Here is a 12,473-nt window from a genome sequence, read left to right as displayed (position 1 = left end):
ATATTATATTGCATTATATAACAAAGCAAGCTGCAATATGACATAAAAAATACAAAAACAAATGGACAAAAAAAAAATGGACACTTTTTTTGTGATAATGGGATAGAGTGATATATCCACTAAAATGACTAAAACATTAGTGATAAATTCACCAAAACAACGTTAATGGCTATGAAGTTATACTGTCCAGAAGTTACAGAGGAAATCGTTTGTTTGCACTTGGTTTTATAATTAATTATATAATGCACAGAAAATTATTAATTTCAGATGAGATGTAAGCGTGATGTAAAATACATACACTACTGTTCATGGATAGTTTGGATTAGTCAGATATTTTTTCTTGAAAGTCTCTTATGCTTACCGAGGCTGCATTTATTACTGTGTTGACCAAACATACACCATATTGTGAAATATTATTACAATTCAAAATAATTGTTTTCTATTTTAATATACTTTAAATAATTTGAATTACCAGTGTTGTTCTGTCTAATAAGCTCTTTTTTTGCGGACAGCATTGATTTGAAACATTTACATTTACATTTATTCATTTAGCTGACGCTTTTATCCAAAGCGACTTACAATTGCTATATATATGTCAGAGGTCGCACGCACGCCTCTGGAGCAACTAGGGGTTAAGTGTCTTGCTCAGGGACACATTGGTGTCTCAAAATGTTTTATAATAATGTGAAAGTCTTTACTGTCATTTTTGATCATTGATATGATATAATAAACATGTAATCCAGCTCTGTTCTCATCACTGGACACATACAGAACAGTACAGTATATACATTTTACTGACGCATAGTTTGACTTCAAAAATACCCAGTTCAATCATTTCGGCCCTCATCTCAGTTGTCAGGGCCCTTGTTTGACTTAGTTGTGGGTGTTTCTGTTAAACAAACAAATAACCAGACAATGAAATAATTACAGGATTACCTGATAGAGGGGCGAGGAACATGTGCTTCACAATGCTGAAAATGTGTCAAGCGGCCACTTCTCATGATTTCATGATTCTGTTGGTGACAGAGTTGTGTGTGGGCGGCACCTCTGAAGATGCTCTCTAATTATCACCCTAGCAACCAGCCAAGTTCTGACTGATGATCCCACCTCATTGATAAGCTTCCTAAATCTCTCTCTCTCTCAAACACACACACACACACACACACACACACACACACACACACACACACACACACACACACACACACACACACACACACACACACACACACACACACACACACACACACACACACACACACACACACAGAGACCCTGTCCTGTTTGAAGTTGAGTGGTCCTCCACTCTCTCCTCTGTTAAAATAACACACACACCCCTGTCGCTTGTACAAATAGAATCAGAAGAGCTTTGCGTTTAGACTCATATTTAGACGGGGTGGGATCCTGGATGAGGGTGCTTGAGTCTAAATATAATTGCTGGGTTCATAATAAAATCCTTTTATTAATACTTACCTGCCGGGCGTATGGGCGGGGACTAGTGAGGATGATGTTTTAGTGGAGAGTAAAGTACCCTCAGCACTGGAAAAAGGGGTTAATAAAAACATCCTGTAAGTGAATGATATTAAACTACTTCACACAGCCAGTTCTTTTGTTCAGTTTACTCCTGAAATGTCAGTCAACTCTATACACATAGCATTTTAAAATATAAAAAAATTGCTCTATGCGTTTAATAATTAAATATTTTTTGTGATACTTTAAATATATCTTAAATATATTGTAAGCTCATTTTATTGTATTATTATTGTATTTGTAATCATATAAAAGACACTAGGCGGCAGTGTTGACTCTTTAAAGTTATCTTTTTTTTTCAGCACTAAAATGTGCTTTGGCTTCTCAAATTATCAGATTTTATTTCTCTAATGCCAGTAATTGTTTCTATGCAGAAATTACTTTTAGGAAATACCTAAAGGTAGGCCAGAGTTTAGTCCAATGCATTAATACACACTTTATTCGTTCTGAATAGAAGGAATGCTTTCACATCAGTATACTAACTAAAGTAGTTTTTGGTTTTTGTTGGGGTTGTAGTAGGCCACAGCAGTCTGCTATATTGCTTTTACTGGCGCTTAATACTTTGCTTAACCATAATAATAGTTTAAAAAGTGTGACAGCAGATCTTTGAAAAACAGCATTTCTGAGCTTGGTTTCAATAAAAGCTGTTTTTAAATTAACAAGACAGTTGTGAGTTTTGAAACTTACAGGATGTTTTTATAGTACACTGACCTATTCTATATCAAAAGATCAAGGGATAATTGATTTCTCAATTCATGACCCCTTTAAGGCCCTGAAATCTTTAAGAGTTTTAATTGTTGTACACTCAAATTCAGCTTCAGTCGAGCCAGTCTATAGAAGACCAAAATGTCCTTGATTTCAAATAATCCAGCAATTATATGTTCTTGTCGGAACAAGAAAACAGTGGCATTTCCCTTTTGAACTGAATCAGTCATTCTTCGCAGGACACAGGAGTTAAGTGGCCACTTCTCAGTATAAAAACCTCATTGAATGGAACAGGTTACAGTTCAATGTCTCCTACATTATAGCTCATTGTCGAAGGACCTAAAATGTACTCTGTGAAAACAAACCAAAAAATGAAGGACCCTTTTCCTTCTAAACAAAAGCATATACTCTTGACGCATCCATAGAAAATGAAAAAAGGCTTATAAACTCTTAAAATCTGGTGCCATTATATGCTTTAAGTTGTCAATGTCAATGAACTAAATCAAAGTCGGTGAGAATATTGCTTTTATTTTTGTATAGAATGGTTGAATTTACAAATGGCAAATCTGCCTTTGCAATTAAAAGACAGTTTTAAAGAGGCACAGTACTGCTGTACTGCACATAACTGAAGTAACACTGCCATGAATTCATCTGAAAGAAATCTATTGTAAAGTCAAGGTCTGTCTAAAACCACCTGTTGACAGGAGGTCGGTTAAAATTGATTTCTTGGAGGATGTAAAGAAAGTGTAATAACAGGGGCGCCACATTTATAAGGGAATTAGTATCCAGAAAGAAATTAGCTTTAGAGTGTCATAGAATTCAAACAAGCAGCACCCTGCTTACTAAACCATTTTTATTTCAAATTATTTTAAACGTTTCCAGAACGGCCATATTAATAAAGCACCCTACAGCCCATACACTTATATAAGAAATCTATGAATCAGTTTGTGGGATTGATCTGATTTGGTTAAATACAATTCCAATCAAAAATAAATTCAGACAAAAATAATGTAAATTCATAAATTGTGCTGCACAACCTTTAATCACCATGACAATTTGTAACCATTTTACACTTTGGCAAATTGGTAGCTAATTTTTACAAATTCGTTCAAGCTCATTTGTATGTTTTCCTTCGATCTGCTCATGCCCCACTAATGTTTAGATTTATTTGTAGACCTATACTTACTTTTTTTCTAGAAATCATATGTTTCTGTATGAATCACATCATACAAATTCAGCCTCCCTCAGATTTAAAAGAGAAGAATGCTTTAGCACAAGGTCACTCCTGTAACATTTCATGCACAAGAAACACTACAGTCATTTTTTGAAATACACATACTTTTTATTGGGTGACAGTTTAGCTGTTAGTACTTGGCATTGAATCTTTTTGGATATGCATATGGCAAGAGCAGTGATACTGTATCCACTGATTAAAAATAACCCAGTAGGTATAGTTTGTGAGTTTACACAGCGAGTGGAAGTCCACGTCAGCTCTAGTGAACGACTAAGAGACTATCAAGCATTTAAAGCACAGACTCTAGCAAACATTGAAATTCTTCTGTTTTTCTAATCCTATGAACTGGTCGGTTTTCTTTTAGCAAAAACCAGTTAAATAAAATAATTCCAAAAAGCCATTCAAAATCAAATTCACAGTGAATTATTAGCAAACGTCCCTCTACAGCAATGTACCTCTTAATAATTCAGGCTGAGTGATCAAAATTAAACTGATAAACAAAAAATAACAAATGGATAGAACTCTTTATGTGCTTGTACAAGCATATCATAGCAAGAACTACATTTTATAAAGAGGCTATACTTTTTTTGTGTTATCAAATAAAAAAAATGCCCATGAGTAGAAAAAAAGCAAATGTTTAAACCAGATTTAATCTTTTAACATTCACACTATCAGCACAAAAAGTGTGTTTAATCCACAAATCTGGAGTGTGTCTGTGTGTGTGCTCTGCCCTACAAGTGCATGCACATTACACGTGATGAGATCACTTCCTGCTTCTATTGCCTTGCACATCAAATGAGAGAGTGATCTGTGGTAGCTTGGATTTTATTATCCAAAGATTTACAATAGAATATTACCAAAAAATAAAAAAGGTCTCATTTGTTGGTCTCTCATGCGAATCGTGCAGATCATATGCAATTATTAGCAATTAACAATCAAATGAGCAGCGAATCCAGATTACATTGATAAGCTTAAGCATTTTATCCTGCATGTATCTTGCTATTTTTTTTTTTTTTTCATTTTTAATGATATTATATTATTTGATGATGTTTTATTCACAATCTGTGCAGATGCTTTGCATGATTTTCTAGAAGGAAACTTCTGATCCATCATGTTTTGATCCAGGATCTCTGCTATTCTCACAAATATTAACTGTCCTGTGCGAAAACTATTTGCCGCTTCTTGTCTTGTATTGCTATTGCAAATCTATGGAAAAGCTACTGCATGACAGAGATCCCAAAGATCGCCGTAGTTGAGTTACACACTGACTTTCAAACAATAAAAATGTTCAGTTATCATCAGCTCAATGATCTAAAATGGTTGATTAATACATTTCCATAGTAACATTACAATTTTGCAGCTGAAGCTTTGACACACAGACTTCACAATGGCAGAACAGCATGATGGAATAAGTGGGAATACATTGTAGAACGTCACATTGCAATACCTTTATTGCTTTCTTTTTTTTTTAGCATTGCATTTATCTCAGTGCCTTCCAAACCAAACACATGAATATTGCCTGTCATTAGTGGCATAATCTACAGACCACAAATCACTCACCTCATTTCCCAAACAAAGTTCTTGTTTCAAATGATAACTGTGATTAAAGATAAGTTCAAAGGTTTTTTCAAAGGTCTTGTTTCTTATAGAGTAAACAAATGCATTTGGGAATTTGAAAATGGGAAATTAGAGGTTTGTTTGGGGTTAAGTTACAAATGGTCTACAGGGGGTGTAGTTTGGGGGTTATGGTTTTTGGGAATGGGATTACATTTCAGACTTGGGGGTCATGTTTGGGTTTGGATTAGGTTAATAAATTAATTTAGTATACAAATGAAAGCTGGTGAGAGTGGAAGAAAGAATGTGTGCTCTTAAGGCCTGCATACACACACTGTTCATAAAGCTGCTAATGCAAAAACAACACTAAAAACCTGTACAATCTCTTTAAATACTGTATATACAGAAATAAACATTTATTTTGTCACATATTCCCCAAAATAATCTCCTAAACAAAAATAGAGAGAAAAACAAATCTGTGGCTTCTCTTTCTAAGGAGCAGGATTAAAGGCAACTAGCATATAGCAATGGCTATTTTTTCAAATCATGTTGCAGGTACAGCTAGCTGTTTCTCTGTCACTGCCACTTCAAACGATGATTAAGATTCACATTCTAGGATTTATGCATTCTCATTCTGCTTAGCGCAACATACTGACCAACAATATGAAGATATGCTGAATTTCACGGTCCATAACTTCTCACATGCCTTGACTTACAAAAAATAAAATAAAAACAGACAAAAAGTCAACATAATGAGATGTAAGAACAATAAATATTAATAAAAAAAATGTTTTGCCACAGCCCTGTAGCACTAGTGAGAAAAAATGCTGTTTTATAACAAAGTTCGGGAGGAACAGTCCCAGTTCATTAACCTGATTAACACAAGTGGAGACCAATCAGTAATCAACTCATGACAAGGTATAAATAACAGCAGAACCTATCTCTGTTCATTGACAGTTTTCAGCATCCCTCCTCCACCCCATTTCTCCTCACTTATAGATCCATCTACTCTTACCACAACCGGGGGGAGTACTTTGGATTCGGGCCACATCCCGAGCTCGGAGCCCTCCACCCGGACAGCACGCCAAATACGCATAAACCTACGGTATTAATATACGTAGATGTGAACTCGTGAACTGATAGTAATGTTGTCACAGGAATCAGCACCTTTGTGATGTGTAGCTCAGGTTTCGGTACCATTCTCAATAGTCCTAAATGTTTGCGATGGAGAACATACTGAGTCTATGTTTCAGACTAACAAATTGGTCACAAATCCAGTAGTCAAAACCATCTGCTTTACCTCATCATGGTATCTGGACTGGGCCCTGAAGGTAATAGACCAGAGTTTAAGAGCAAAGCAGTATGTTTTCTAAGAGAAAAATTGTATAGTTCTGCCATGGTGTGTATTTAAGGCTAATGTAGCTGCCTTAACCTGAACTTGTCTTGCTAAGTTATTATAGAGTGCTATCCCAAATTGCACTACTAGCAATATGCAGCTGTATTTAGGCTCTATCCATGCAGAGTTTGCATCTCTGTGCAGAAAATAGCCACTAAGAATGCAAACAGACTAAAATAGAAGCATAAAGAGAATAAGGGACTGAGACTAGATGAGAATCAATGAGACAAAATGAACTCAGCATTGGCCAGATATGAGAAGTTTCATCTTGTGGAGTTCAGTTGTGGATTAGAAATGAAAGAACCAAATAAAATAACACAAATCGCACAACTACTAAAGCAAATGTCACATGGAAGGTCAGCAAAACATGGTATATTAGAGACTCCAAACCTTCATCTCTCATTCATTCTCTATTTTGAATTTTATCTTTCTTTCATGTATTCTTCTATATTGACAACATTTTACTCTGCATTCTGTTTTGCTTTCCAGTCAAAATATCTATACATCCTTTAAACAAAAAAATAATAAATTGAGATGCAAAACTGCACAAGATATTAATACTATTTTAAAGAATACATCTTGAATTAAGTTTTCCTTTTTTGTAAGCATATTTTAAAGATTAAGTGGTTTATGTTTGTAACAAGAAAACAAAAGCATTTGCAAATTTTGTTATTTGTAATTATTACCATAACTCCAGCCCTACTGTGTCACATGATTCTTCAGAGATCTTTTGAATATGCTATTTTGGGGCTTAAGATAACATTTCTTATTTTTATCAATTTTGAAAAGAGATTTGCTGTTTAATATTTTTGTGGAACGCATGATACACGTGTTTTTTTCTGGATCCTATGATAAAGTACTGTATTTTTACATTTGAAATAGAAATCTTTAGTAACAAACGTGTCTATAGTCTCTTTGGAATTTTGAACAATTGAATATGCAAGTATTACTTTTAAGAAAAAAACTATTCTAAAAATGCGTTTTAATATATTAAGCAATTTTAAAAGTAACAAATATATTTAGGTTTGTAACAGGACAACAAAAGCATTTGCAAATTTTGTTATTTGTAATTATTACCATAACTCCAGCCTACCGTGTCACATGATTCTTCAGAGATCTTTTGAATATGCTATTTTGGGGCTTAAGATAACATTTCTTATTTTTATCAATTTTGAAAAGAGATGAGCTGCTTAATATTTTAGTGGAACGCACGATACATGTGTTTTTTTCTGGATCCTATGATAAAGTACTGTATTTTTACATTTGAAATAGAAATCTTTAGTAACAAACATGTCACTTTGGAATTTGTATCAATTGAATGTGCAAGTATTCATTTTAAGAAAAAAAAGCAATTTTAAAAGGAACAAATATTTCATGTTTTAAGGATGTTTGGTTATTTTTACTGGAAAACTACAATGCTGAGTTTCTGCAGTGTGTGGTTTATGCATGCCTCATCTTCTTCTATTGGTTAAGGAAATCGATGCTAGCTTTGACACTGCGAGAGGTTGCCACGTCGAGAGCCATGGCTCTTATCTCAGTGTCTCCGAACTGCATGAGCGTCTGGATCTCTCTTCGTGCCGCTGTGCTCTCAGTACCGCTCACATCCAGCTTCAGCGTACCACACTTCCTCACACCTGGGTCCGTGATGAAACTGACCGACTCTTTTTCTGAGCAGTATACGTGAATGACGATCACCTGCTGTGACGGCTTCGCCGGTGTGTAGCTACGCTTTACCGTTTCTCCCAGCGCCACTGACTGATCGGCAGAGATGAACGTATCGAAGACGTCGGTGCACCACTGCGTACCTTCCTTCACAAGCATCTTCTCTGGTGGGTGCTTCCCCTCTACGAAACGGTTCAGGACACCCACGCCGTAGGTGAGTGGAGAGCGGCGCACCTTTATGACGCTGGGATCCAGGCCGAACAACACCGCCCCCTTGAGGATGGTCAAGCCCACATCATTGGGAATAATGATTCGGCTGCGGCCCTGAAGCATCTTCTGAACTGCCTGTTGCAGCAGAGGAGACTCTGCGAATCCTCCCACCAGGAAAAGAAACTTAATGTCTGTCACCTCTGGACTATCAAATAACTCGGCTGGAGAACATATAGAAGAATAAAAGTGGAGAAACAGGATTTTGGAAAAAAAAAATGGCATTAGTCCATTACAAGATTAATCACAAAACGTTTCAACACATGGGCATTTAACCAAAGAATGTTATGCACTCCTCCGGTTTTCAACAAAAATCCAGTTTACTAGCAGTGATGTCCCTGCTTGTAGTTTTTGATACATATCACAGCTGGGCTCAACCAACATAAGAGCCAAGGGACTGAGTTCTGACCCAGTTCTGTGTGAGTATTTTGGGCAGATTGTCGAGACTCCCCTGACTGGGCCAATGCTTGCCCTAATTGTGTCTCCCAGTAGCTCATTAGTTTATACAGCTTGAAACATTCTACTAATGCCTGGAATACACTACACAACTTTTGCCCAGATCTTTGCCCCAATTTGCAGTCTGGAGGAGCTGGCACTAGTTGTCTAAATATTGAGCACATACTGGGTCAGTTGACAGATTTCACAGAAAATCACATGGTATATAATGTGCACAGAAATTTTAGGCTATTTATCAACTTCAGGTTGTGGCTCCATGTTTGATATTTTGGGATACTTTACCAATAAAAAGAAATATAAATATTAGATGGGGGAACTTAAGTGAAAATGAAAAAAGGCGCCTTGGCAACTAACTAAGTCGAAGTGCTAAAATAACTAAAACTGAAATACAAATTAAAAGAATGCTATTAAGAAATATTGCTTTAAACTCTAGAAATATCATTTTAAACTCTAGAAGTCAATATCATATTAGTGTTCCAGTGAATTACTGCGTAGTTACTCACTCAGGTGCTGTATAATGTGGTCTATAGTTGGTTTGAAAAGTGCATTCATTGCATCTGGATTCATCCTCAGCATGCCCTGCGAAGACCACTTCACAAACTCCACACTGTAGAAGAGACGAAACTAGAGTTATAGACTGAAACAAATAACAGATTTTCCTCATTTGGCCTTGGTTCATTTTTAAAAATCATCTTGACATATTGAAGAATATTGAGAAACTTGATATTATTGAGTTTTCATTATTAGGTTTTCCACTGCTATAAAAAAGTCAGTGCATGTGTGCTAATAGGTTTCCAGTAAACAGATGCATATATTCCCAATATGGCTGCGCTGTGCAGTTTGATGCAGGGCTGAACAAACGGGCTTGTATTAAAAACTGTCCCCTGTTGGACATGAGAGCTTAAAATCCATAACATTCAAGTTAGAGAAGTCTTAGTCATTGCTCGCAAATTATTTTTTAATTACCATGTTAGGAAAGAATATAAAAACCATAAGAACCATTAAATGATGCAAATAATATAACAGGTTCACATTTTTTTAATAAAACGATAAAACTCTTAATTGGGTATTTTGTGTCAGATCTGATACTTCTGCTCAGGAAGCATCCATTACAACTAGTTTTAGAAGACATAAATAAAACTAGTTGAAATTAAACAGACATGATATTTAAAGTAATTTTCTGAGAATTTTTTTCTATCGGCTGCGATGCTAAGAAATTATAGAAGCCTCTGTAAGCAATTATCTAATTTAAAAAATGACTTGCCTATGATCAAATCATTAGAGCTACTGGGTGAAAGTGACATAAATTAATATTCACGACAAGCTGAAAATAATGCATAACGTCCCCTCTCTCTGCTGTTTTTTAGATTTTCTTGTTCCTATGCCCTTTGATTATGAGTGTTTCGCACAAAGTCAGCAATCACACACACAAACAAACATGGTATTCATTCAGCTGACGTGGCCATCTTTATACAGGCCCTGATGGCTTATTGAATGGCTGTGTGTAAAGTATTGACAGCAGTCATGAATAGACAGATTAACTCTCCAGGGGCTGTAGGTCACACATGCCTGACCTCAAAAGAGACCGACAACAATTACCACAAAGGCGGAGAGTCAGCAGGACTCACAAAAGTCACCGCTTTATGAATACAGAGAAAAGCATCAAACTTGACTGGATCGTATTAATGGGTGATTTCTCCTACAGCATTTTAGACACTCACTTGCTCTTCCTCAGCGCATGCTCTACGCTGTGTCCTCTGAATTTCTTGTAGTAGTCGATGAAAGAGAAGGGCAGGTTAATATTTAACGGGTTGCTTCGGTCAGGAGTCGCTGCCCTTTTACGGGACTCAAACGCAATCATCAGATCCACCCAGGCAGCAGGACGCTTGATCTTAAACTGGTCAATGAAATCCTGTCCGAATATCTTACACAGGAGCTTCTCAAATTCATAATCTATGCCAATAGAGCCATACGGGCCTCCTGCGGAGAGAATGGAAAGATATAAAAATCATTTCGGATGAATGGAAATAATGACATCTCAGAATAGCAGGACGCTTTTCATAGGAAATATATGTTTTTTAAGCAAAATATTAATCTCAAGCTACAGGACATAAAAGCTGTGTCTTGTACCTGAGGCTTTGTAAAGCTCCTTCAAGTGCCCTTCTGGCATACAGATCTGATGCACTGTAAGATCCACCGTCCCTCCTCCACAATCCACAACCACATAACGGTCACCTAGAGAGCAGAGCACATTTGAGTCACCATCAAAAAATAATTCATCAGGGTGGATTTACATCTCGTCTGGCGACATTTTACACTTTTTCTCAGGTACTCTCTGCAGATATTGGATGTGAGTGATGCTGACATGTCCACCAAGTACTTTTGAGAGGAACAGTGACCTACATTCACGGTTCACTGATTGATAACTCAAGTAGAAGTCTTTGGAATTAAAACTCTATGTAGGTTCTGTTGAATATACACAAACTGTATATTTAAAGAGACAGTTCACCCAAAAAATGGTTGGAGGAATGTACTCTCTCATGATGGTCCAAACCCATATGACTTTTTCCAAAAAATGGCATGTTGGACATTACGCAAAATATATTCACTTGTATTCCACAGAAGAAGAAATAAAATCATACAGACATGGAATAAAATACAATGAGTACATTTTCACTTTTTAAGTAAAGTGTCTCTTTAACAACAGAAAATATACTGAAATTTGAACTATTTTGAAGAAATGTAATTTGTGTGGGGGTTATTTCAGCAGTGTTGAATAGGAAAAGCATGCTGAGGCAATACTGATGTCTGAGCAGCTGCTGATTCAGACAGCAGAATAAGGGCAGAGCTCACCAGAGCAGGGATTTCAAACTAAGCATCTTATCTTCTCAGCAAGGGTGCATCTAGTCTCAGGAAACACATTCAAGGACCACCCACAGTCTGCTTGCTGACTCCAATGCATATACAAGCAAAAACAGCAAGTGCTGGCAAAAATCTTTGGTTCCAATCTGACCGACTTTATGACCGATTATCAGCAATATGATCATAATCATAATGGTAAAAGACTATGAAAAAAAATTCTACATTAAAAACCTTTTAATTGGTGAATGGTAAGTTCCCTATTGTTTATGGTGAAAAACTGTAATGGGATATTTAATGTATTTTTACAATAAAATACTGCCACCTTATCATTTACAGTGAAAAAAAAGTAAACTGACAAGAAATTCACAGAATTCTCTGTTATAGCCCCCATTTGACAATTTCTTTATTCAGTGATGTATTTTATTTTATTTAAATGTTTAAAAAAAAATCTAATATTGTCACATAGTTTCTATAGTGTAAGCACAGACAGGCTAAAATTCTAAACATTTTGCCTATACACATTTTCCACTATTTTTAATGCATTTTCTATACAACCACACATTAAAACAAACCAAACACCAACTGGTCACGTTACGTGTCAGTCAGACAGTCTCTTCCTGTTTGAGTGGGTGATTCTTGGGCAGAATAAGCTGCACTGAAGTACATTTTTTTGCTGAAAGGTCTGGCTATGTGAGACTAGTGTGCATCCTTCCTAAGAGCTTCAGAATTTGGGATTTCTTAACTTACTGTATGACAGCAGCATCAGAAACAGCAGGAGAAAAATACTACAAGAAAAAAAAAAGTGTG

At 36.1% G+C, this 12,473-nt stretch overlaps 1 protein-coding gene across 5 annotated transcripts in view; it reads right to left on the bottom strand.

Annotated features, from left to right (window-relative positions):
• Positions 1-3,555: 3,555 nt before the first annotated feature.
• Positions 3,556-12,473, bottom strand: part of LOC128031650 (heat shock 70 kDa protein 12A-like) — a 41,086-nt gene continuing 32,168 nt past the window's right edge. For all 5 annotated transcript variants that reach the window (XM_052619965.1, XM_052619969.1, XM_052619967.1 and 2 more), the window contains 4 exons: positions 10,935-11,039; positions 10,526-10,784; positions 9,308-9,411; positions 3,556-8,512 (listed from right to left, as the gene is read on the bottom strand). In XM_052619965.1, the coding sequence (XP_052475925.1) occupies positions 7,881-8,512; positions 9,308-9,411; positions 10,526-10,784; positions 10,935-11,039 (1,100 nt within the window). In that variant the 3' untranslated portion in view covers positions 3,556-7,880. The remainder of the gene's footprint in view (positions 8,513-9,307; positions 9,412-10,525; positions 10,785-10,934; positions 11,040-12,473) is intronic.

The sequence above is a fragment of the Carassius gibelio genome, chromosome A17 (assembly GCF_023724105.1).
Source record: "Carassius gibelio isolate Cgi1373 ecotype wild population from Czech Republic chromosome A17, carGib1.2-hapl.c, whole genome shotgun sequence".
NCBI lineage: Eukaryota > Metazoa > Chordata > Actinopteri > Cypriniformes > Cyprinidae > Carassius > Carassius gibelio.
The sequence above is the reverse complement of the archived record's forward strand: the minus strand, read 5'-3'. Positions and strand labels throughout refer to the sequence as shown.